The 26,891-nt window shown below is 37.8% G+C and overlaps 1 protein-coding gene across 10 annotated transcripts in view; it reads left to right on the forward strand.

Annotated features, from left to right (window-relative positions):
• HEPACAM2 (HEPACAM family member 2) overlaps nucleotides 1-26,891 on the forward strand; it is a gene marked incomplete at its 3' end in the record, with an annotated part of 53,426 nt that overhangs the window by 1,266 nt on the left and 25,269 nt on the right. For 4 of the 10 annotated variants that reach the window (XM_082471988.1, XM_082471991.1, XM_082471992.1 and 1 more), the window contains exons 1-3: nucleotides 11,542-11,714; nucleotides 18,331-18,684; nucleotides 23,367-23,651. In XM_082471988.1, coding sequence (XP_082328114.1) covers nucleotides 11,636-11,714; nucleotides 18,331-18,684; nucleotides 23,367-23,651 — 718 coding nt within the window. In that variant the 5' untranslated portion in view covers nucleotides 11,542-11,635. Of the gene's footprint in view, nucleotides 1-11,541; nucleotides 11,715-18,330; nucleotides 18,685-23,366; nucleotides 23,652-26,891 lie in introns of those variants that run through there. The other 6 variants (XM_082471990.1, XM_082471993.1, XM_082471995.1 and 3 more) reach the window with 3 other exon arrangements.

Genomic DNA, 26,891 nt, shown 5'->3' on the forward strand with positions numbered 1-26,891 from the left:
CTAATATAGAGGTTATTCGCAACTCTGAAATTCTAGTTTTTGACCTCTCAGCATCTTGTCTTATGAATTTTTTACAAATGAGGTGGTAATATTTGACTTAGGGTTTTGTAAGGATAAGTGAGAGCATGTAAGTGAATGCAATTTATAAATTGTAAAGCACCTTACGATTATAAAGCATTATAGTCATAATTCTGCCCAGTTTTCTGCTCCGACAGAACCACCCTATTCATAGTTCTGTCATTGTGCTTGACAATTCCTTTTAAAATGATATGCTTACCTATATGGTTTTCTGACTCTGTTACTTCTAACCCCATGAAGAAATTTCATTACCTTTTGGGCAACCTTAGTTTAGTTCATTCTTTACCTGCTCTAATCTTAATTGCCAGACAGTTCTTACTGTGTGAAAGTCTTCCGTATTTAGAAGTCCCTGAAAGTATCAAAGAGACAGAAACTGCTGACCATATTAGCATATAAAATGAAACCCAATTCAGTAAACATTTGTTGATTGTTGGGCACTAGTCAACACTATCCTAAGCACTTCAGATTAATAAAATACAGTTTTGACCTTTAAGGAGTTTACAATTTAGTTGAAAAGCATATATTAGGGGTGATCCAAGTCCAGTAGTTCTCAAACTTGACTGTTCAGATTCACCTGAGGAGGATGCCATTGTTATTGTTATCATCTTTGTGGGAGTTCTTGTTTAAGGTCAAGAGATTCTTATAGGCAACCAGCTCTAGCATTTAAAATTTATAGAATGACAAAATGAATCCATCTAAGGTTCTGAGGTCACAGGACTAGAACCCAGACCCAAACCCAGAATTTTTCCCCTCAGTACACAAAGTTGCAGGTGACCAAAAAAAAAAAAAGCTTTTTTCATTTTGTGTATTTGTTTTTTTCCTATCCGCCAAACTGGGGAAACAAGTGTTTTCTGTATCTACTTGACCCTGAAGAGGCAAGAAGGCATTACAACTTTGCTTAACTCTAATACTCTACATTTTAGTTTACTTCTTATTAACTATAACGAAGTAGACAACCAGGCCTCTAAAAGTTCAAAGGCTGTAACTATAATATTGGAAGCATGTAAAGTGAATCAGTCCTGTTGCCTAAATAAAATATATTTTCTAATTCAGCATACCCTAACACTATAGAAAATAACTGAGCCACCCATGCTACCTTTTTAACTCCCTAAACTAAAAAACAAAAACCTAGAGCCCTAAAGAGCACTTTTTAAAAGGTGAAGCATGTCATTTCATTTCCATTTTTCAAAAATACATATATGAGACTTAGAACTTTCACAGTTGCCTGAGGGTCATTAGTGGTAGGCCAGAGCAAACTAGTGGAGGGTGTGGATGGCCTGCCAGTAAGTCTTGAGAAGAACCTGTTGGACAGCCGTCCCTTGGTAAAGGGGTGCCAGCCCCATTTTTGTAGATTGGAACATCCGGGCTAAGAATTAAGTAAGTTGATCTGATTCGGGGCAGTAGCGTTAGCAGTAAAGTAAGATAAGGACATTATTTCTGATGGCCCAAATAGGAGGAGCCCCTGGAAGCTTAAATAAGAGCTGAGATCCTGGTTTGATTAGGAAGATACATTTCTAGTCATCCTATAAATATCAAAGCAGCAGAAAGATGTGGCCTCCCCAGGATGATGTAACTACACTTCCTGAGCAAGCAGTAGTAGAAAACAGGACGCTTGCCAAAGGTAAAGCAGTGACCTGGAGAAGGGCCCAGGAAGGAAAAGATTGCTGTAGAGTCATTTAGCAGCCATATCAGTAGATTACGGCTTCTGGGAGGCAGCACTGTAGTAGGAGTGAACACTAGCACAGGCATAGGCGATTATGATGGCCTTCTCTAGCAGCCAGCTCTTCCCTGTAAACTCTAATCTTTCCGAAGACCTATCAAATTAGAACATAAGACAGGGCTTTCTTTCCCCAGTTCTTCTCACTCCCCACTGTCCTATGTTGACCTTGGCATTGGCATGTCACCACCTGTCATTCCCAATTCTTCCTACCATTCCAAAGCACTCATATGCTACTAGTAAATAATGAATGTGGATGTTTGAAATGCATATGGCAGACTCTTTGCTTTATAAAGCAAGACCAGCCTTACTTAAAATTTAAACAAACTTGACAGTAAACTACAGTGTGAGTTGAGAAGTGACAAAAAAGCCTTGCACTCACCCCCACCCAAACCCACACACACACACACAAACACACACACACTACCCCCAGTAGCTTCTTGCATTGTTTGCAGTTTAGTCACCATGGATATAGATTGCTTAATGTAATCAGTTTTTCCACTTTAAATGCAAATATAACTAAGATCAATAAACAAGCTCCTGAACAGTATGGTAAAGCAGAGCCCCTCAGTAGGTTACAGGTGAGATGTGAGATGTTGATGGTGGGAAATTTCTTATAATGATAAAACAATTTAAACCATCTTTAATAATCATGTAAAAATGGAAAGCAATTGAAGTTATATATATTTTAACATCTTTATTGGAGTATAATTGCTTACAATGGTGTGTTAATTTCTCCTTTAGAACAAAGTGAATCAGCTATACATATACCTATATCCCCATATCCCCTCCCTCTTGCGTCTCCCTCCCACCCTCCCTATCCCACCCCTCTAGGTGGTCACAGAGCACTGAGCTGATCTCCCTGTGCTATGCGGCTGCTTCCGACTAGCTCTCTATTTTACATTTGGTAGTGTATATATGTCCATGCCACTCTCTCACTTTGTCCCAGCTTACCCTTCCCCCTCCCCATGTCCTCAAGTCCATTCTCTAGTAGCTCTGCGTCTTTATTCCCGTCCTGCCCCTAGGTTCTTCCTGACTTTTTTTTTTTTTTTAGATTCCATATATATGTGTTAGCATACTGTATTTGTTTTTCTCTTTCTGACTTACTTCACTCTGTGTGACAGACTCTATGTCCATCCATATCACTACAAATAACTCAATTTCATTTCTTTATATGGCTGAGTAATATTCCATTGTATATATGCGCCACATCTTCTTTATCCATTCATCTATCGACGGACACTTATGTTGCTTCCATGTCCTGGCTATTGTAAATAGAGCTGCAATGAACATTGTGGTATATGTCACTCTTTGAATTATGGTTTTCTCAGGGTATATGCCCAGTAGTGGGATTGCTGGGTCATATGGTAGTTCTATTTTTAGTTTTTTAAGGAACCTCCATACTGTTCTCCATATTGGCTGTATCAATTTACATTCCTACCAACAGTGCAAGAGGGTTCCCTTTTCTCCGCACCCTCTCCAGCATTTATTGTTTGTAGATTTTTGATGATGGCCATTCTGACTGGTGTGAGATGATATCACATTGTAGGTTTTTTTGTTTGTTTGTTTGTTTTTTAACATCTTTATTGAAGTATAATTGCTTTACAATGGTGTGTTAGTTTCTGCTTTATAACAAAGTGAATCAGTTATACATATACATATGTTCTCATATCTCTTCCCTCTTGCATCTCCCTCCCTCCCACCCTCCCTATCCCACCCCTCTAGGTGGTCACAGTACAGAGCTGATCTCCCTGTGCTATGCAGTTGCTTCCCACTAGCTATCTATTTTATGTTTGGTAGTGTATATATGTCCATGCCACTCTCTCACTTTGTCCCAGCTTACCCTTCCCACTCCCCATATCCTCAAGTCCATTCTCTAGTAGGTCTGTGTCTTTATTCCCGTCTTGCCACTAGGTTCTTCATGACCTTTTTTTTTTTTACCTTAGATTCCATATATATGTGTTAGCATACGGTATTTGTTTTTCTCTTTCTGACTTACTTCACTCTGTATGACAGACTCTAACTCCATCCACCTCACTACAAATAACAACATTTCGTTTCTTTTTATGGCTGAGTAATATTCCATTGTATATATGTGCCACATCTTCTTTATCCATTCATCCGATGATGGACACTTAGGTTGCTTCCATGTCCTGGCTATTGTAAATAGAGCTGCAATGAACATTGTGGTATATGACTCTTTTTGAATTATGGTTTTCTCAGGGTATATGCCCTGTAGTGGGATTGCTGGGTCATATGGTAGTTCTATTTTTAGTTTTTTAAGGAAACTCCATACTGTTCTCCATAGTGGCTGTATCAATTTACATTCCCACCAACAGTGCAAGAGTGTTCCCTTTTCTCCACACCCTCTCCAGCATTTATTATTTCTAGATTTTTTGATGATGGCCATTTTGACCGGTGTGCGATGATATCTCATTGTAGTTTTGATTTGCATTTCTCTAATGATTAATGATGTTGAGCATTCTTTCATGTTTTGTTGGCAATCTGTATATCTTCTTTGGAGAAATGTCTATTTAGGTGTTCTGCCCATTTTTGGATTGGGTTGTTTGTTTTTTGTTATTGAGCTGCATGAGCTGCTTGTAAATCTTGGAGATTAATCCTTTGTCAGTTGCTTCGTTTGCAAATATTTACTCCCATTCTGAGGGTTGTCTTTTTGTCTTGCTTATGGTTTCCTTTGCTGTGCAAAAGCTTTTAAGTTTCATTAGGTCCCATTTGTTTATTTTTATTTTTATTTCCATTTCTCTAGGAGCTGGGTCAAAAAGGATCTTGCTGTGATTTATGTCATAGAGTGTTCTGCCTATGTTTTCCTCTAAGAGTTTTATAGTGTCTGGCCTTACATTTAGGTCTTAATCCATTTTGATTTTATTTTTGTGTATGGTGTTAGGGAGTGTTCTAATTTCATACTTTTACATGTACCTGTCCAGTTTTCCCAGCACCACTTATCAAAGAGGCTGTCTTTTCTCCACTGTATATGCTTGCCTCCTTTATCAAAGATAAGCTGACCATATGTGCGTGGGTTTATCTCTGGGCTTTCTATCCTGTTCCGTTGATCTATGTTTCTGTTTTTCTGCCAGCACCATACTGTCTTGATTACTGTAGCTTTGTAGTATAGTCTGAAGTCAGGGAGCCTGATTCCTCCAGCTCCATTTTTCATTCTCAAGATTGCTTTGGCTATTCAGGATCTTTTGTGTTTCCATACAAATTGTGAAATTTTTTGTTCCAGTTCTGTGAAAAATGCCAGTGGTAGTTTGATAGGGATTGCATTGAATCTGTAGATTGCTTTGGGTAGTAGAGTCATTTTCACAATGTTGATTTTTGCAATCCAGGAACGTGGTATATCTCTCCATCTATTTGTATCATCTTTAATTTCTTTCATCAGTGTCTTATAATTTTCTGCATACAGGTCTTTTTTCTCCTTAGGTAGGTTTATTCCTAGATATTTTATTCTTTTTGTTGCAGTGGTAAATGGGAGTGTTTTCTTAATTTCACTTTCAGATTTTTCATTATTAGTGTATAGGAATGCAAGAGATTTCTGTGCATTAATTTTGTATCCTGCTACTTTACCAGATTCATTGATTAGCTCTAGTAGTTTTCTGGTAGCATCTTTAGGATTCTCTATGTATAATATCGTGTCTTCTGCAGACAGTGACAGCTTTACTTCTCCTTTTCCGATTTGGATTCCTTTTATTTCTTTTTCTTCTCTGATTGCTGTGGCTAACACTTCCAAAACTATGTTGAATAATAGTGGTGAGAGTGGGCAACCTTGTCTTGTTCCTGATCTTAGTGGAAATGGTTTCAGTTTTTCACCATTGAGGACAATGTTGGCTGTGGGTTTGTCATATATGGCCTTTATTATGTTGAGGAAAGTTCCCTCTCTGCCTACTTTCTGCAGGGCTTTTATCATAAATGGGTGTTGAATTTTGTCGGAAGCTTTCTCTGCATCTATTGAGATGATCATATGGTTTTTCTCCTTCAGTTTGTTAATATGGTGTATCACGTTGATTGGTTTGCGTATATTGAAGAATCCTTGCATTCCTGGAATAAACCCCACTTGATCATGGTGTATGATCCTTTTAATGTGCTGTTGGATTCTGTTTGCTAGTATTTTGTTGAGGATTTTTGCATCTATGTTCATCAGTGATATTGGCCTGTAGTTTTCTTTCTTTGTGACATCTTTGTCTGGTTTTGGTATCAGGGTGATGGTGGCCTCATGGAATGAGTTGGGGAGTGTTCCTCCCTCTGCAATATTTTGGAAGAGTTTGAGAAGGATAGGTGTTAGCTCTTCTCTAAATGTTTGATAGAATTCTTCTGTGAAGCCATCTGGTCCTGGGCTTTTGTTTGTTGGAAGATTTTTAATCACAGTTTCAATTTCAGTGCTTGTGATTGGTCTGTTCATATTTTCTATTTCTTCCTGGTTCAGTCTTGGCAGGTTGTGCATTTCTAAGAATTTGTCCATTTCTTCCAGGTTGTCCATTTTATTGGCATAGAGTTGCTTGTAGTAATCTCTCATGATCGTTTGTATTTCTGCCGTGTCCATTGTTACTTCTCCTTTTTCATTTCTAATTCTATTGATTTGAGTCTTCTCCCTTTTTTTCTTGATGAGTCTGGCTAATGGTTTATCAATTTTGTTTATCTTCTCAAAGAACCAGCTTTTAGTTTTATTGATCTTTGCTATTGTTTCCTTCATTTCTTTTTCATTTATCGCTGATCTGATCTTTATGATTTCTTTCCTTCTGCTAACTTTGGGGGTTTTTTGTTCTTCTTTCTCTAATTGCTTTAGGTGCAAGGTTAGGTTGTTTATTCGAGATGTTTCCTGTTTCTTGAGGTAGGCTTGTATTGCTATAAACTTCCCTCTTAGAACTGCTTTTGCTGCATCCCATAGGTTTTGGGTCGTCGTGTCTCCATTGTCATTTGTTTCTAGGTATTTTTTTATTTCCCCTTTGATTTCTTCAGTGATCACTTCGTTATTAAGTAGTGTATTGTTTAGCCTCCATGTGTTTGTATTTTTTACAGATCTTTTCCTGTAATTGATATCTAGTCTCATAGCATTGTGGTCGGAAAAGATACTTGATACAATTTCAGTTTTCTTAAATTTACCAAGGCTTGATTTGTGGCCCAAGATATGATCTATCCTGAAGAATGTTCCATGAGCACTTGAGAAAAATGTGTATTCTGTTGTTTTTGGGTGGAATGTCCTATAAATATCAATTAAGTCCATCTTCTTTAATGTATCATTTAAAGCTTGTGTTTCCTTATTTATTTTCATTTTGGATGATCTGTCCATTGGTGAAAGTGGAGTGTTAAAGTCCCCTACTATGATTGTGTTACTGTCGATTTCCCCTTTTATGGCTGTTAGTATTTGCCTTATGTATTGAGGTGCTCCTATGTTGGGTGCATAAATATTTACAATTGTTATACCTTCTTCTTGGAACAATCCCTTGATCATTATATAGTGTCCTTCTTTGTCTCTTGTAATAGTCTTTATTTTAAAGTCTATTTTGTCTGATATGAGAATTGCTACTCCAGCTTTCTTTTGATTTCCATTTGCATGGAATGTCTTTTTCCATCCCCTCCCTTTCATTCTGTATGTGTCCCTAGGTCTGAAGTGGGTCTCTTGTAGACAGCATATATACGGGTCTTGTTTTTGTATCCATTCAGCCAGTCTGTGTCTTTTGGTGGGAGCATTTAATCCATTTACATTTAAGGTAATTATCGATATGTATGTTCCTATTCCCATTTTCTTAAATGTTTTGGGTTTGTTATTGTAGGTGTTTTCCTTCTCTTGTGTTTCTTGCCTAGAGAAGTTCCTTTAGCATTTGTTGTAAAGCTGGTTTGGTGGTGCTGAACTCTCTCAGCTTTTGCTTGTCTGTAAAGGTTTTAATTTCTTCATCAAATCTGAATGAGATCCTTGCTGGGTAGAGTAATCTTGGTTGTAGGTTTTTCTCCTTCATCACTTTAAGTATATCCTGCCACTCCCTTCTGGCTTGCAGAGTTTCTGCTGAAAGATCAGCTGTTAACCTTATGGGGATTCCCTTGTGTGTTATTTGTTGTTTTTCCCTTGCTGCTTTTAATATGTTTTCTTTATGTCTAATTTTTGATAGTTTGATTAATATGTGTCTTGGCGTGTTTCTCCTTGGATTTATCTTGTATGGGACTCTCTGTGCTTCCAGGACTTGATTAACTATTTCCTTTCCCATATTAGGGAAGTTTTCAACTATAATCTCTTCAAATATTTTCTCAGTCCCTTTCTTTTTCTCTTCTTCTTCTGGGACCCCTATAATTCAAATGTTGGTGCGTTTAATGTTGTCCCAGAGGTCTCTGCGACTGTCCTCAGTTCTTTTCATTCTTTTTTCTTTATTCTGCTCTGCAGTAGTTATTTCCACTATTTTATTTTCCAGGTCACTTACCTGTTCTTCTGCCTCAGTTATTCTGCTATTGATCCCTTCTAGAGTATTTTTAATTTCATTTATTGTGTTTTTCATCATTGCTTGGTTCCTCTTTAGTTCTTCTACGTCCTTGTTAAATGTTTCTTGCATTTTGTCTATTCTATTTCCAAGATTTTGGATCATCTTTACTATCATTATTCTGAATTCTTTTTCAGGTAGACTGCCTATTTCCTCTTCATTTGTTAGGTCTGGTATGTTTTTGCCTTGCTCCTTCATCTGCTGTGTGTTTTTCTGTCTTCTCATTTTGCTTATCTTACTGTGTTTGGGGTCTCCTTTTCACAGGCTGCAGGTTCGTAGTTCCTGTTGTTTTTGGTATCTGTCCCCAGTGGCTAAGGTTGGTTCAGTGGGTTGTGTAGGCTTCCTGGTGGAGGGGACTAGTGCCTGTGTTCTGGTGGATGAGGCTGGATCTTGTCTTTCTGGTGGGCACGTCCACGTCTGGTGGTGTCTTTTGGGGTGTCTGTGGCCTTATTGTGATTTTAGGCAGCCTCTCTGCTAATGGATGGGGCTGTATTCCTGTCTTGCTAGTTGTTTGGCATAGGGTGTCCAGCACTGTAGCTTGCTGGTCGTTGAGTGAAACTGGGTCTTGGTGTTGACATGGAGCTCTCTGGGAGATTTTCGCCGTTTGGTATTACGTGGAGCTGGGAGGTCTCTTGTGGACCAGTGTCCTGAAGTTGGCTCTCCCACCTCAGAGGCACACACATTGTAGTTTTGATTTGCATTTCTCTGATGATTAATGATGTTGCATATTCTTTCATGTGTTCGTTGGCCATCTGTATGTCTTCTTTGGAGAAATGTCTATTTAGGTCTCTGCCCATTTTTGGATTGGGTTGTTTGTTTTTTTGATATTGAGCTGCATGAGCTGCTTGTAAATTTTGGAGATTAATCCTTTGTCAGTTGCTTCATTTGCAAATATTTTCTACCATTCTGAGGGTTGTCTTTTTGTCTTGTTTATGGTTTCCTTTGCTGTGCAAAAAGCTTTTAAATTTCATTAGGTCCCATTTGTTTATTTTTGTTTTTATTTCCATTTCTCTAGGGGGTGGGTCAAAAAGGATCTTGCTGTGATTTATGTCATGGAGTGTTCTGCCTATGTTTTCCTCTAAGAGTTTTATAGTGTCTGGCCTTACATTTAGGTCTTGAATCCATTTTGAGTTTATTTTTGTGTATGGTGTTAAGGAGTGTTCTAATTTCATTCTTTTACATGTACCTGTCCAGTTTTCCCAGCACCACTTATTGAAGAGGCTGTCTTTTCTCCATTGTATGTTCTTGCCTCCTTTATCAAATGAAGGTATATTTTAACATTATTTTGTGTGGCTTCCTGTGTAACCATCCTGAGTTCAGAAATAACTCCAGCAGCTAAGATTTTATTCCTACTACCTGCCACTAGAGGGCACATCGTCATGCTTCTGTCACAACACTTTCTCAGGATGTGCCAGACAGGCGTTGTCTTTTTTTACTGTGTGCCATGACATGAAAAGATGACCTAATTCGTTTTGGAATTTAATATTTTTATGTAACATCTGTTATCGCTATGTCATAAAGTAAAGGATATTTGTAATATAACACACAAAAAACAGAAAAATAATCTCAGAATAAATATCAGTCCTTTAAATTGAGTAAATTTAACATTAGGAAAAACTTACTCCATCATCTTTATTTCTCTCACTTTGACTAGGACCCAAAACACTTTATCATGAGCCAGCACTGTGTCTGAAAAGCACTAGAAAGAGCTTATTTAATAAAAGCAATTAGAGATTAATATTGATTTAAAAGATGTGAGGGGGAGTCTATGTGCTATATATAGAACTTCAGTATTACTTTCCAAATTGTATTTTGTGCAATCCAATATTAAAATTTATACGCATTTCTTAAGCATCAACTGAGAATCAGAAGACATGGGCCAAGGAACATTTGGGTTTATTTCTGGGGGAACAACTTAACAAAAATACTAGTTAACCACTATGCTAGATCCATAGATGAATAAGACCAGTCTTTGTATTAGATGAGCCCAGAGGGAAAATAAACATGCAATAAAATCAATTGAGGTTAATGAGATAAGTGCTGAAATAGTGCTGCTATCTCTAAATTGCACATGCAAGATTTAGAGATAGCACAGAGAAAGTTGTGGTATAATAATTACCAGGGGGAAGCTCTTACCATTTTTCTGAAGCTTGGAGAGGTCATAAAGTGACCTCTGAAGAGGCCTCAGGTTTTCCAATAGTCACTTATTTTCTTTGCCTGTAGAAACAGTTCTGGAAGCTTTAATGCTAAAAGTGTTTCCAAACTTGAACTCCAAAATAACTATCATTCCTTTTTTTTACCTTTAATTACACTTGAGGAATATTCTTCCTTCCCCTATTATCACTGAACTTCTTCAGTGAGCCTTTACTTTAAAAAAAATGATTTATGCAAGGAATTTTGCTTGATTAGATGCAGATTTTTATTTTATATAGCAAAGGCTTGGACTAGAACCTTCTTGCAGTAGATGAAATGAAATAGGGGTTAACTTATAACTTAGTAAATTAAGCGGAAGTGCGCAGACTGCCTGCTGCCATGGCAGTGAAAAGGCCAGGCAGAAAATCTGTAGCCCAGATACCACTGTAAGAGGCAAGATTGTCTCTGAGCCGTTGGTTCACTTACTCTGTGCTTCAGCTGTGAAAATGTGACCTCAGATATTATCTTTTGGTTTAAGCTTTTATTTATAATTACACATGGTCCATGATTCAGTGTCACTTGGAAACACACCTGTGGTTTGCTTTTAAAAATTACATGAATCCATAGATTCAATAAAACCATGGCAGACATTTGTAACAGGAAATACTACATAGAAAAATACACATTTAAAGACATTAAGGTGCTCTATTTTCTTTGGTATAACTTTTACATGTGACTTAGTGACTTCATGGTGATTTATAACTGTTTAGCAGGTATATGAAATACTGCAATTTTCATAGAAAAAAATTTTAATTTCAAAATAATGGCATCGTTTTACATGATAGGAAACCCGCTTTTGTTTTTCAGGAAATTTCACAATATGCTCTCATTATGAAAGCATACTGGGTTTCATTAGAGTCACCCAAAAGGATGTTTTCCTTCATGTGATTATTAATAACTAAGAATAATTCATGAAATATGCTGACAATTACTGATAATCGCGAAGAAGCTGTTCTGAAAGTCACAAGCCTGTTTTTTTGCAGAGCATATAACAGGTGTTCCCACTCCCTGTGTCCTTTGTATACACATTCATTCTGTATTCAAATCACAGAAGCAAGAGGCAGGCTAGGGTATGTTACCTCACTGCTGATTTCCCTGGCAAATAAACCAGCAGCTGCTGGTCCATGAACCAAGTTGCCACCAGGAACAGGGCACTGTATGCATGGGACAGGATGCTTTCATGGAGCCCTTCAGCAGCACGGTTGGGGTCTTTCAGTGCAAAATATACCTCCTTCTCTTAGGTAAGGCACTGCATGAAGTTTGTTCTAGCTACCTTTTTATTAAATTGTAGGCATAAAGTAAATATTTGCTTTAGGCTGTAGATTCACTCAGATAATTGAAGAACAGCTCAGAATTTTAAACAATAACACACTTTGTTCCAGCAAAGAAACAGGATCAATTAGGAGAAGTGAGGTTCAATAAATAGATGGTTTTTGTTTTCTTAGGACAAAAATTATTGTGAGTAGCACTCATTAAGAAAGTTAAGACATTCTAAAAACGTAATGAATCTCTTCTTTTTACAGAGTTTATATATAGGTTCAACACTCTTTAATGCATTCTACTTTGGCAAGTATTCTTGTAGGTCATGAATTTGTGACCGCTTACAGTGAAACTTAAAACAATTTTTGAACATAGTTTTGGGCTGTTTTAATTAAAGATATTGTGGCAAACTGTTAGCTCTACCTATTTTTTACCTATCTTATGAAATATGGAAAAAGGTGAGATTCCAAGCTGACAAAAAATATTTTGTACACAATCGGGAGAAATGTGTTTAAAAGTATTATTTCTCCAAAATGCCTTTAGCCTTTCTCTTTGCCCAATGGCTAGTTCAATTAAAAAATTTTTTCTCTATTTTAGTATTTCTCCCTCATTCTCTTTAACCTTAGAGTTTAAAGTCTTTCTCCAACATTCCCACTGTTTTTATGTCATCATTATTTTCACCAGGTGTTCTCTTTCCATTCTTCCTATTTATGAGTTTTAAAAGTCTTTTGTTTTATTTATATCCAAGAGACAGGAATTTTTTTTAAAAACTTTATTCCTTGAATTTTAAGAACAAATTAGCTAAATAAACAACTTAAGTTTTAGCCTTCTTCAGTAGTTTAGAGCTTTGCACTTACTGGTGTCTTATGGTATAGTTTTCATAGTAAATGTGATTGTTATTTACATTTATCCCTAATATTGTTCATATTCCGCATATTTGAAATATATAGTTTGTAAATTTTTTAAATGTTTGAGTTTCCCATAGTTGTGATTGTTGTTCCAGTGTTTATGTTGTCAAATTCAAGCCTATACAGCTGCTTAGGTTTTGAAATTTTTAGGAAAATTAAGCAATGACCGTAACTGGCTTTTTTATCTTTGTGCATTTTTCTGGGCTTTGAAAGTATCCTTTGTGTCAGTGCCGCACTTAATTTTATAACAATGGGACTGCTGTCATTTCCTAAGTAATTTTTTGTAATTGGCTTTAAGAAGAACTTAGAGACAATTCATTTGAAGAATTCTACTAAAATAAAATTAACTTTAGAGAAATAGCATGTTCATAAGTAGCTAAAGCAGTTATTATCCGTTAAGACTTTCTTTCTTTCACAAATTTACTTTTCTCCATTGGTAGTATGTTGTAAAGACCATGAGTAATTCAGAAATTTTTCTGTATTTTGGAATATTGAGTATCAGTTTGTTTTTTCTTTTAAAAAATCTTAGAAATTTGAAGCCCCAAACGTAGTTCGTAAAGTCTGTTCAAAGTACATCATAATTTCTATTTTCTCTAAAGATACAAGAGTTTATTTTCAGTCAATAATAGTTGTGTTGTGCTTGCTAATATCATACATGGCACTGGGGAAGTAAATGCCAACTATTTTGAGCCATGGTAGAGGTCACTTTGTGAAGTCTGATGTTTATATTAAATACAGTGAAACTGGTCTAGGGAGTCTTTTGTTGCTGGAATATAGATAAATTTTGCAATATGACGTCAAAAATGTTCTTTATCACTGGACAGTCCTTTATAATGTCTTAGTTTTATAGTTTAAGGGAGTCTCTGAAGGGCAGAGTATTGCTATAACTTTGTATGTCAGATTTGCAATGGTATTATCAATGTTCTCCAAATTAGTATAGTGCCTTATATGCAAAAAGTCAAGAGTTTCCTTTTTTGTACTCAAAAAGTACGTATTAGTGAATCTAATAATAAAATTGAATTTTCATTTAAGTACAAATATTTGGAATATTAAGGGGAAATTAAAATTTCATCCATTTTTATATCATTTATTTTCATAAAGTTTATTTGTTCTTACAGAGGTTGACTTCCTAAAATCAATAGTTTAGTCATTTACGTTTTCTCGTACAAGGAAAGAGCACTTGAAAATTTCTCAAAATGAAGCTAATTTTTTTAAGTCCGAAAACTACTGTTTTGCCAGCATGGATTCCACACCTGTCAGGGGAAATACAGCAATGGCAAAAGAGTATGTGATCCTAAAATGTAGCAGAAGCATCCTATTATCTGTTTATTCTGCAAAGTTTACTAAAAGTAAGGATTGCATCATATCAGTAGATTCATGTCTTTCCTGCAAAGTGAAAAGCTTTTAGTGGCTGAGATTAGAAACTGTATAAAGAAAATTTCATTCCTCACTGATACTCTTATAACTTGCTACCTATAATTTATCTGATAAAAATGGTGTAGGCAATCTAAGCAAACAGCTATTGTAACAGCTGTGCTGTCTTCTCACTGTCATACATATATTTGAAAAAGCACACATATTTGAAAAAAAATTAAATAACATGATTTCATATCATTTGGTATGATAAGCATTGAATATATTCAGAGATACTATTGATGGTAATATATTATTTAAGGTATTATTACATGATGCAGTTTCTAAAATAGACTAAAGAACTAGTTCACTCCCCTTAATGATTATTGTAAGTGCCATATAAAATGTTATTTTCTGCTAAAGTAGTTTCATTTTTCCCTGGGCTGCAATATTTATATCGTATTTAATATTTTATTAAATAGAATTTATTCCCATAACTTCAGTCATAGACTCTCCAATCAAGCTTTCTTACTTAAGATTCAGCTTTCTGAGTCAAGATCCAAAAGTCACCTACATTTCTATTCTAGTCATGCTTGCACTCCATGGTAAGAAAGTGCCTCCCAATCATTTTCAAAATATTACAATCTCAGTTAATCTTTTTCAACTCAACCACACAAAAAGTAGAGAAAAGGCATTCTTCCCCTTTTCAGAAAAAAAAAAAGTAAAAAGTAAACAAGGACTTCTGCAATGATTTCCCCAAACTCCGAGAACAGATTGGCCAGAATTGCACTCAGGCCATCTCTATCTACAGCTCAGTCTAGCAGTGGTTCCTAGGTTGAGCTGTGAAATGTATTAAGTGAACCAATAAGTCAATGACCAAATTGCTTACTGTCAGAGGCAACTACCGAGTTTTATATCAGGAGCCATGCCGTTTTTTCCAGTGCATTCTCAAGGCAGTGATGTAGTTTCCCACCATCCCCCTTGATACCTTGGCAAAAAACACAGAACTGCCACTTTATTAAAAGATATCCAACTTAATAAGTGGACTTAAATCTGAGATTCAATACTTCAAAATTCTTTGGGCCTTCTCTCACTAAAATATGAGTCCTTCCCCTTTAAACTGTAGGGTAGCTGCTACCCTGAGAAAAGCACCTTAGGATGTCAAGAACATAAACATAAAGAGTAGAGAGAGGCCTTGGACCTCATCTAATATTACCCTTTTTTCACACATAAGAAAACTGCCATCCAGAGAATTAAAATGACTTATCTAAGGTCAGTTAACTAATCACCATTTTATCCCAAGTATGTGTTCTTTACTAAGACCTCGTATTTCAGTGTGCTTTTAACTTTATCAAAGTAGGAAATTCAGAAATCTCTCTGCAAGTTTAGAAAATAGGTTCCTGAAATCCCTATTTCCAGGCAATTTGCAAGTGATTAATTTAAGACTGTATGGACAAGGGAATCCAAGATCAAGAATGAACCGTGAAACCCTCAGGAATATTTTTGTATTCACTGAAGTAAAAAAGGAAACAGCAACACAATAAATACAGTGAAAAGTGCATTTTACATATCTTAAGTTAGTAATAATGGGTGCTAAAAAAACTAGTTCTGCTTACCAGGAACTTGTTAGGCACTTCCTATCACCAATTACAATGAAAGGCATGAAAATACATGTTGTTTCATGCAGATAACACATGTACTAAGAGGAATCTTCTCCTGTACAGGTCTGCCATCCAATGCCTAATGTCTTTCTATATCTGTGACTTCAAGAGCTTCACTCCCTTCTCTCAGTCTCTGCTTCACATATCTCAGACATTACTAGTTTTAAATCCTAGATTTACTCTCTCATCTCCCTTTAGCTCTCTTATGATTTCCTTTCCTTTTCTGCAATACACTTTATCTCCTCTTTATAATTCCCAGCAACAAGCTCCTTCTTTTTCTACTGATTCAAATTAAGAAGAACTACAAATTTAACATTCTTCCACTTGCCAGAAAAGAAAACAGAAGCAAATCCTCATACCTTTGTAACTCCTTTGTTATGGACCAAATCACTACAATGAATGTACAGGTACAGCCCATTATCAGAAAAAAAAATTACAAGTCAATCACAAATACACACAGAGCCCAAGGAGACTGTAAGATACATATTTATTTTTCCCATAGAATCACCTACTTTTTAGTCCTTATGGTCAGTTTCAGTTGAGCATCTAGGCACCCCTTCTCCCCTTAACCTCCTCTGATCTTCCTCTTTGTCCTTTCTCCTCTTCAGTTCTTTGCTCTGACTTCCCTGCTGGCCCCGGGGTCTCACTGTTTACCAACAGCTACCCAAAAACGAAAACCATGGAAATCTTTGCTCTAACCTCCACCCTGGGAAAGAAAGAGAGGAATTTACTGTTGGTGGAATTTGATTCCTCATAGGAGCAGACCTACATATTTCAGTTTCTCCAAATAAATCGTTGTACAAACAGACCTTTCTACCATTCCCTTCCTAATATTGATGACCTTTCACAACAGGATTCAGATAAATCTTAAAGATCCCCTTCCTAGTAGAGATGAAAAGGAAGAAGCAATCAAAGAAGATAAACATTTTGTATATGACAAAATTGAAATTGTAAGTTATCTCTGTTTGTGCCCAAATTTTCATCCCTCCTCACCTAGGATTCTTTTCCACCCTCACCCATCTGTTTTCTGCTTCATCAAGACTTCTCTTTATAGTGATCATTCCAACAGCTCCAAACATGCTGTTCAGCATCTATCCAAAGAAAAAAAAAGAAATTAAAAAAAAATTCTTTTTCTGCTCCTTTTCTCAGCAAAACTCCCCAGAAGTGTTGTCTATGCCAACTGTCTCCAATTTCCTTTCCATTCTTTCTTTTTTCCATCACTGTTCAAAAGACTTCACATTTAAATTCCTCTCATTTTCTCCTCCACTGTTCATACAATGTAGGTACCATATTGCTCCCCCTTTAAAATGAGGATTTTGAAGCAAAGAGCTTTTGATTAGTATTCTAATCAAAATGGTAGAAAATGGTAGCTACATGGTAACCTGAGCTAAGGAGGACTGTCTTCTCAATTGTAAATATATATATATACTAGATGAAATAAAACAATATATAGCTCAAGGTAAAGAAGGGGAAGTCTCCAGGTGCCAGAAACTACGAAGAAACCTTGCCTCTTAGATTTCTAATGGGCATCTAAAATGAACATGTCCAAAGCTGACTCCCAATCTTTCCACAAAAATGTCTCCCACAGTATTCCCCATGATTAATTGATTAGTTGCCCATTAATAAATGACGACTCCATTCTTCCAGTTGATCAGGTCAACAACCTTAGAATCATTCTTGACTCATCTTTGTTTCTTGTATCCCACCCGCAATGTGTCATCAAATCCTGTTAGCACCACCGGGCTTTTCTCACAATATCTTTTACTACCACCCTTATCTACAGCACAGTCATCTCTTGCCTACTTTATTGCAGTCATCTCCTAAGTGGTCTCCCTGCTCCTGATCTTTCCCCTATTTCAGTCAGTTCTCACGGCAGCTAGAGTACACCTAAAAAAATAAGAAGAAAGACCTCTATCCCTCTTGCTCACAAAAATCCAGCTGTGTCCCCATCTCACTCAAAGTAAAATTGCCAGAGTGTTTGCCATGACCCTAAGGCACTTCCTGATCCGACCCAGCCCCCTCGCTGGCCTCCTGTCTCACCACACTCCTGCTCTGCTCTGCTTCACCTGCTCCCGCCTCTTGCTGATGCTCAAACACACCAGCCAGATCCCTGCTTCCGAGCAGGAGTAACCAATCACAACCGGTAATAGTTTAATGCCATTCTCCTTAGGATGTTTGCATTTGGCAAGGCTTTGGCTAAAAGGAAAAACTTCCAATTATGGACTGTTAAGCCATTTCAGAAGACTGTGGAGGAAGATTCTCAAGAGGAAGTAGCCCCTCAACCACATAGATTGATTAGGATATGATATGACTCAGACATTAATCAGTCACAATTTCAAATGTTTTAAAAGGTTTCATTGGACTTTAGAACTAATAATCTTTCCCAGTTCTCCTTTTCCCATTATTCTTTAACAGTTAGAGATAATAACTTCTGCTTTTCCTTTTCATCTTGCCTTTAAAGAGGTCACGCAATCAACAGTCTTTGTGGGGAGTTTTTAAAATGCAGGTTTCAGAGACAAATATTTACCTCTACAGGTAACCGGTACTAGAAGAGTCAGTACCTAGAAGTCTCTCTTCTTTGAAAAGGATTATCACCCGATCAGGTTCTCTCTGTATTCCCCCTTTAGATTGTGAAATGTGGTTCAGGGTCTTTACAACTTTCCTTTCCTTCATAGCAGGTGCTTGTTCCGGGCTGAAGGTGGCGGTGCCATCACACACAGTCCATGGCATCAGGGGTCAGGCTCTCTACCTCCCCGTACACTATGGATTCCACACTCCGGCATCAGACATCCAGATCATATGGCTGTTTGAGAGACCCCACACGATGCCCAAATACTTACTGGGCTCTGTGAACAAGTCTGTGGTTCCCGACTTGGAATACCAACACAAATTCACCATGATGCCACCCAATGCCTCCCTGCTCATCAACCCATTGCAGTTCACTGATGAAGGCAATTACATCGTGAAGGTCAACATTCAGGGAAATGGAACTGTGTCAGCTAGTCAGAAGATTCAAGTTACCGTTGATGGTAAGTCCGCTATAAGTGACATGGGCAGCTGAGTAGCCCAGCAGTTAGCAATGCCTCAGGAGATTAGACTACTTGGGCTTTAGGTCCTGGCTCTGCAACTTTGGGCAAATTAACCCTCAAAGCCTCAGTGTCTCATGGCACAAATGACATTATCCACCTCATGAGGCTTTCTGAGGATTAAATAAGACATGCATGTAAAGTATATGCGCAGTGCCCAGCTAAAGGTAATCAAGCAGTAAGTAGAACGTATTATTTGTTTGCCTGGAAACTATCAAGTATAAAGTTGCTGATATAATGAGGCAGAGAAAATTTTATTTCTCATTAACAATGTACCCTGGGAAGTGCCCCATTTTTGTCACATAAAGAACTTTTTTCTTATTTTGGTACACTGGGAAGGATGAAACTTGCTCAGTGACCATACTTAAGGAACAATAGAATTTGCTGGGTATGTCCTCTGAGGGAGAGTGGGGTTCAGCTAACTTTCAGACATTTATTTTCCATACTGAGGTATGTAAGCAGCATACCTTAAATATACTACACCCAAAGCCCAACTTTTGATTTTTCCCCCCTAAACCTGTCTATTTAACAATATTAGCAAAATTAGCAAATAGCAACTTCATTCCATCAGTTGCTTAGGACAAATCCTTGCCATCACCCTTGACTCCCTCTTTCTGTCACACCCCACATCCAGTCCACAAGTTAACCCTGTCATCTTTACCTTCAAGATATGGACAGAAGTGAGTCACTTCTCACCACGCCCACTACCGCCCCGCTCAACCCCACCATCAGCTCTGGCCTGAACTGTCCTAACAGCCTGCTGTCCACTCTCCCCGCTTCTGCCCCTGCCTCCTGCAGCTCAAAATCCTCCCATAGCTTCCTGTCTCACTCACAATCAAAGCCAAAGTGCTAGCAATGTCCCACAAGGCCCAGTGTGAACCCCCCAACAGAGAGGTACCCAGTACCTCTCTGACCCCTTCCCACCTCTCTTCCCCTCACTCACTCTGTTCTGACCACACTGGCCTCCTCGCTCTTCCTAGAACAGGCCAAACACACTCACACCTCAGGGCCTTTGTACTTGACTGTTCACTCTACCTAGATTACTCTTCTCCTAGGTAATGGCACTATCCCCTATTTCCTTTCGGTCTCAGCCAGAGTGTCACTTTATCTGTAAAGGCTTTCCTGACCACCTTATGTAAAGTATACAGAGAGAGAGAGAGTTACTCTTTATCTTGAGTTCTGCTTTATTCTTTTCATAACACTGGACGTATTGTATATTTTTATTTTTTTTATTGTTTCTCTTCCTTGCCTAGAATACAAGGGCCATGGGAGCAGGCTTTGTATTGTTTGCTGCTTTGTCCTCACTGCCTAAACCCTGATGCAGGCCATTTGTAGGCACTCAGTAAATATGTGCACAGTAAATGAGTGGAAACTGGAGAGCTTGCAGGGGAACAAAGACACAGGATGTGGGGGCAGATGCCTAGAGAACAACTTTGGGGAGAGAAAAGGAGGACATTTTCATATTTTCATGAAATTCTCCTGGGTAGTAGCTCGTCTCTCCCTCCAAACTTTTAGTAGAACATCCATTACTTGTTAATATGTAGTACAATTGGATCTGTTTATGGACATGCAGCCAAAAGTTCTTTCTAAAAAATTTTTTATTTATTGAGGTATAGTTGATTTACAATATTATATTAGTTACAGGTATACAATACAGTGATTCAAAAATCTTATAGATTATACTCCATTTACAGTTATTATAAAATATTGGATCTGTTCCCTGTGCTGTACAATATATCCTTGTAGCTTATTTATTTTATACATAGTAGTTTGTACTTCTTATTAACCTACTCCTATATTGTGCCTTCCACCTGCAACGAAAAGGTCTTGATAGGGGTTTAGGGCCTGTGTAAAGAATCTTCTTAGGAAGCTTCCATATCTGAATTACACTGTTAAATGCAAGTGTATGATCACAGTACCAACGTCTATTCTAATGATTGGCTCTCCCATTTGAGACCTTCGACATCACCTATTTGACTTATTCCATACCACATGTATTTCCATGCATGGGCACACTTGAAACATAAGCTTTTTCTACATAATGAATGTACCAATTCATTTTTCTTTTTAAATCATAGTAATGTAAACAAAAGCTATTCCAAACCCTTTGCTCTTGCCAGGGAATATAAAGGGTTAAATTGAGCCGACCACTTGACTGCACCCATCTTGAAAAAGGCTGGAGCCTTCAGAACTCCTCAGCACCCCTGCAAGTTGCCTTTCAACCTCTTTTCTCCTTATCTTTCATTTTTTCCTGTCTTCTCTGGGCGGAAGGATTGGATCTGTTTGTGCTCTAATGCACATTTTCTGGTGTAAAAAACATGTGAACATGAGTCAAGACAAATTTACCTGAGAAGATGCATCAACCCCAATTAAAAGTTGTTTTTTTTTTTTTAACATCTTTATTGGAGTATAATTGCTTTACAATGGTGTGTTAGTTTCTGCTTTATAACAAAGTGAATCAGCTATACATATACATACATCCCCATATCTCCTCCCTCTTGTGTCTCCCTCCCACCCTCCCTATCCCACCCCTCTAGGTGGACAAAGAGCACCGAGCTGATCTCCCTGTGCTATGCAGCTGCTTCCACTAGCTATCTACTTTACATTTGGTAGTGTATATATGTCCATGTCACTCTCTCACTTCGTCCCAGCTTACCCTTCCCCCCCCCCCATGTCCTCAAGTCCATTCTCTATGTCTACGTCTTTATTCCTGTCCTGCCCCTAGGTTCTTCAGAACCTTTTTTTTTTTTTTTTAAGATTCCATATATATGTGTTAGCATACGGTATTTGTTTTTCTCTTTCTGACTTACTTCACTCTGTATGACAGTCTCTAGGTCCATCCACCTAGCTACAAATAACTCAGTTTCGTTTCTTTTTATGGCTGAGTAATATTCCATTGTATATATGTGCCACACCTTCTTTATCCATTCATCTGTCAATGGACATTTGGGTTGCTTCCATGTCCTGGCTATTGTAAATAGAGCTGCAATGAACATTGTGGTACCTGACTCTTTTTGAATTATGGTTTTCTCAGGGTATATGCCCAGTAGTGGGATTGCTGGGTCGTATGGTAGTTCTATTTTTAGTTTTTTAAGGAACCTCCATACTATTCTCCACAGTGGCTGTATCAATTTACATTCCCACCAACAGTGCAAGAGGGTTCCCTTTTCTCCACACCCTCTCCAGCATTTATTGTTTCTAGATTTTTTGATGATGGCCATTCTGACCCGTGTGAGGTGATACCTCGTAGTTTTGATTTGCATTTCTCTAATGATTAGTGATGTTGAGCATCCTTTCATGTGTTTGTTGGCAATCTGTATATCTTCTTTGGAGAAATGTCTATTTAGGTGTTCTGCCCTTTTTTGGATTGGGTTGTTTGTTTTTTTGATATTGAGCTGCATGACCTGCTTGTATATTTTGGAGATTAATCCTTTGTCAGTTGCTTCGTTTGCAAATATTTACTCCCATTCGGAAGGTTGTCTTTTTGTCTTGTTTATGGTTTCTTTTGCTATGCAAAAGCTTTTAAGTTTCATTAGGTCCCATTTGTTTATTTTTGTTTTTATTTCCCTTTCTCTAGGAAGTGGGTCAAAAAGGATCTTGCTGTGATTTATGTCATGGAGTGTTCTGCCTATGTTTTCCTCTAAGAGTTTTATAGTGTCTGGCCTTACATTTAGGTCTTTAATCCATTTTGAGTTTACTTTTGTGTATGGTGTTAGGGAGTGTTCTAATTTCATTCTTTTACATGTAGCTGTCCAGTTTTCCCAGCACCAATTATTGAAGAGGCTGTCTTTTCTCCATTGTATATTCTTACCTCCTTTATCAAAGATAAGGTGACCATATGTGCATGGGTTTATCTCAACCCCAATTAAAAGTTTGATAGGAAATTGAAAGCTAAACATTGGGACCAATTGTCTGTTACTTATATATCATCTCCTTCTCTGTGTGTCCTGTAATCATGCATAGAAGGAGATTATTATAGGCTTTGGTTTGTTAAAGTGACTAACATGGTACAGTGACTAACATAACGCGGCAATATAAATGCACAATAATTAAAACATATAATTAGTTCACTTACATAGAAGGAAAAGTAAATGGTGCAAATGTGATTCTTTAAAACTTTCTCTCAATCCCCCCAAAGTGTAATGTATCTGAGCTTTGTATTTTGCAGATGGTGGATAGGAATTTGGGCTCACCACATGTATCCCAACCAGCTGCTCTTGGGATATTAGGACAAATCAAGAGAAGGGAATAACTACGTAAACTTTGCTTGTGAGAGTACAGCCTTATGGTGTCGGGGGAAAGCACAATGAACAGGAAATAAGGAAGCCGACATTCTCTACCACTAACTGCATTATCTATAAAGTAAAGGTTTCCATTAGAAAATCCTTGAAGAGTAACTTCTAGACTCAGTTATTTCTGCTATAAATGATATTTTTATATTTTATCATTTTGTGTTTGCCATGACTTTTTTATTTTCTTCTTTAATTACTTCCTGAACTGTCTACATTTATAAAGTGCAAAACGTTGGAATCATTTTCCTAGGATTTAATATTTGAAAGACCTCATAGACTTTTATTATAATTCTGTGGTGGCAAAAATCATTTCTGTCTGTTCTGATGTTGCAGATCCTGTCACGAAACCAGTGGTGCAGACTCAGCCTTCCTCTGGGGCTGTGGAGTATGTGGGGAACATGACCCTGACATGCCTCGTGGAAGGTGGCACCCGGCTGGTCTACCAGTGGCTAAAAAATGGGAGGCCTGTCCACACCAGCTCCACCAGCTCCTTTTCTCTCCAAAACAACAGCCTTCATATTGTTCCAGTGACCAAAGAAGACATTGGGAATTACAGTTGCCTGGTGAAGAACCCTATCAGTGAGATGGAAAGTGACATCATTATGCCTACCATATATTGTAAGTTTTTAAAAATATATACATACACATGAGTTTTCTTCTGGGAGGTTTTCACGAGAGGAGTCACAGGGAACATCACCAGATGTTGACACCAGATGTCATTCGGTTTTCACCATGATTGTAATGTAGTACTAGGTGCAATTATACTTCCTAGGCACTGTCTTGTCATGAAATATAGTTACTTGCACAACCCTGTTTCTTGAAGATCAAGTTGAGATACTGGCCAGGGGCCTTTTAGGATACATTCTCTGACTCAGTGCATGTGTGACCTTAATTCTAGCAGAAAGTAGGAACCTCAGTTTCAAACGCAGAACCGTGCAGAAGGCACTGATTTATTCACCCCCGTGGAGGAAGAGCTGTTCATCATACAATGGGAGAGGGATGTGCTCTGGAGCTGACTGCAGGGAGAAAGAGTGCTCCCGGGTTATGCATGGGGAATGCAGCCCAAGGCGTGGCTCTTCTCTCTGCCCGTTTTCTCAGCTCCACTTTTACAGGCAGGGTGCAGAGAGGATCACAGAGAAAACATAATTATTCTGCAGTAAGCTATTCAGCTTCCCAGGGAATCCATAATTATTTTGGATTTCAATTCTCTCTGGTTCTCTTTTCTGTTGATGTAGTTACTATCGTTATTTTTGTTTAATCTCATGTACAAGTTAAGTTCACCAAACTTCTCAGTTCACGTCATATTATCATCACCAACCCAAGCAAGATTTCTCTCTCTGGATTGTATTATTTTTCCCCATCCCCTCTGCTCCATAGCACCGCCTCCAATATGTTTAACATTGCATTCTAATTTCAGATTCTCACAAGGTTTCTCAACCTCCACACTGATGACATTTTGGCTGGACAACTCTTTGTTGTGGGGAGTTGTCCTATGCATTATAGGATGTTTAATAGCATCCATGGCCCCTGCCCACTACATACCAGTAGCACCCTCCCCTCAAGTTGTGACAACAAAAAATGTCTCTGGACGTTGCCATATGTCCCCTGAGTGTGGGGGAGAGGGACTGGTGTGTGCAAAATCTCCCCTAGTTGAACCAATGGCTTATCACATTGGGAAGTCATCTGATCAGTTACCATTATTGCTTAGTGCATGGCCACAACAGCAGTATAACAAAATAAATAAGGCATGGCAAAGGAAAACTTCTCACTCGGTGGCATGAGGGTGGAGGTTTCAGCTGGTTGAATCACAAGGGTAAAATTAAGCCTTGTAAATGTATCTACTCACTCATCAAATATACCTGCATAATGCTCAGAAAGGCCCTAAAGCCTAGTGTTTAGGTGCTTAGGAGGTAGACAGACCTAAGTGGGAAATGGGTTCTATCACTACCTATGTGACTTTAAGAAATCCCTTGACCTTTCTGAGCCTCATCTGTAAAATGGAGATGGTTAAAACTACCTCACCACATTAAATGAAATCAATCCTCTCTGAAGAATAGCCAGTAGATGACACCAAGCATTCAGTAAATGGAAACTGTTTGTATTATTGATACATCTGTCTTCTATTTTCTTCAATAGAAAATTGATAGTCTTCTTGAGGAAGTGTGTTATTAACTCTTTGGAAAAAAGCACCAGCATATGTAGGTTTTTTCAACTAGATGAAGCTTAACAATAAAACCGAGCCGCAGAAATGTGGCAAGAAAAGCAACTTCTGGGAAGTGGAGTACAGTGGTGTGATACAGTTATACAATAATTGTTTAATTAAGCAAAATTAAGATAAAAATGGAACCATTGAATCTTAAAACTGGAAGCTATCCTATATTTTAGCAGAAGTGAGAAAATGTGACAATGAAATGTATGAGAATGTCTTAGATACTATAGGAATGTATACAAAGGAGTATAGTGGCTAGGCACAGCACTCTGGAGCCAGAAATCCTGCTTCTACTGCCTTACCTCTCTTGTGCCTCAGTTTCTTCAACCATATAATGGTGATAATGATAGTACCTACTTCACAGAGTTATTGTTTGGATTAAATCTGTTACGATATGTAAATTGCTTAGAACAGTGATTGGCCCATAATAAATACTATATAACTGTTGGCCATTATTATTACTATAATATTATGAGTCTATGGGAATTCAGAGACGAAAACATTACTTCTAGCTGGAGAGAAGGCTTATTATAGAAAGTAACATTTGAGATGGACCTTGAACAATGGGTATGAATGGGGCAAGGGGAAATGTCTGTAAAAAACATTTCAGGCAATAGGGACAGCAGACACAGACACTAAGCAGAGGTCAAAGTATTTGGCAAATGGTCCAGTTTGGCTAGAGTGTAGGATACAATGAGAAATAGATAGAGGTTCCCCACTCCCTTCCATCAGAAAGTAGAGCGTTCCTATGAAACCTTGTGTAAACCGAAATGGTATAAAGTGAATAAGCAATTGCCTTACGACATGTCTTGCTAACGGATGCACAAAATAAAGCACAGGTGCTCACAGACGCAGTTCAAAGCTATGGAGCCTTCATGCGGAGATGCTGAGTGTAGTTCCCTGGGAAGGGGCTTGGTGGCGCCACTTTCGCTGCTGGGGTGCCCACTGCCTCTAAAACGGCTCCTGCAAAGCAAACACTGAACGCTACTTTTTGCTTTTCATCTTTTTTGTGAAAGCAAAAATCCTCTTCAAATTTCTTTCAGTCAGCTAAAACAGGTACTAATGTAGGTCTTTCATAAAAGCCAAGTGGCATAAAGCAAAGTTTTGGAAAGCAGAGGATACCTGTATATTTGAGTCAGATTAGGGGGAGCTTTGAATGCCAGGCATTACTTGGTAAACAATGAGGAAAATTATTTTTAAAGCAAAGGTTCAAATTTTTAAAAAGACTACAGAATGTTTTGTAAATAAATACACACATATTCTAGACTAAATCAAGAAATGTTTGTCAAGAGAGCACATTTTTCAAAATAGATCACAAATGTCATGCAATTATAGAAAGAGTGTTTATAGGAAAGGGAAAAAGGGAGGTAGGATATATTTTATTAACCTATAATACAGAGAAAAAAAGTCACCAATTTTGAACTACATACAGTGGTTAAACATGTCTAAGAGCAATTTGAAAGCATTTTTTTCTGAAAAATATTGTTCACACAGAAATAGAAAAAACTTCCTACATTGACTGTGTAATTCACCTCTGGTGTAGGGGACTCAGGACTAACTGCTAGTCCATCCTGGTTCAGAGTTCAGTGTGTCAAAGATGAACAGAGAAACAGAAACAGAGGAAATTCTATTAAAGATTGCCAAAGAAG

Source organism: Balaenoptera physalus (assembly GCF_965194825.1).
Source record: "Balaenoptera physalus genome assembly, chromosome: 8".
NCBI classification, from domain to species: Eukaryota; Metazoa; Chordata; class Mammalia; order Artiodactyla; family Balaenopteridae; genus Balaenoptera; species Balaenoptera physalus.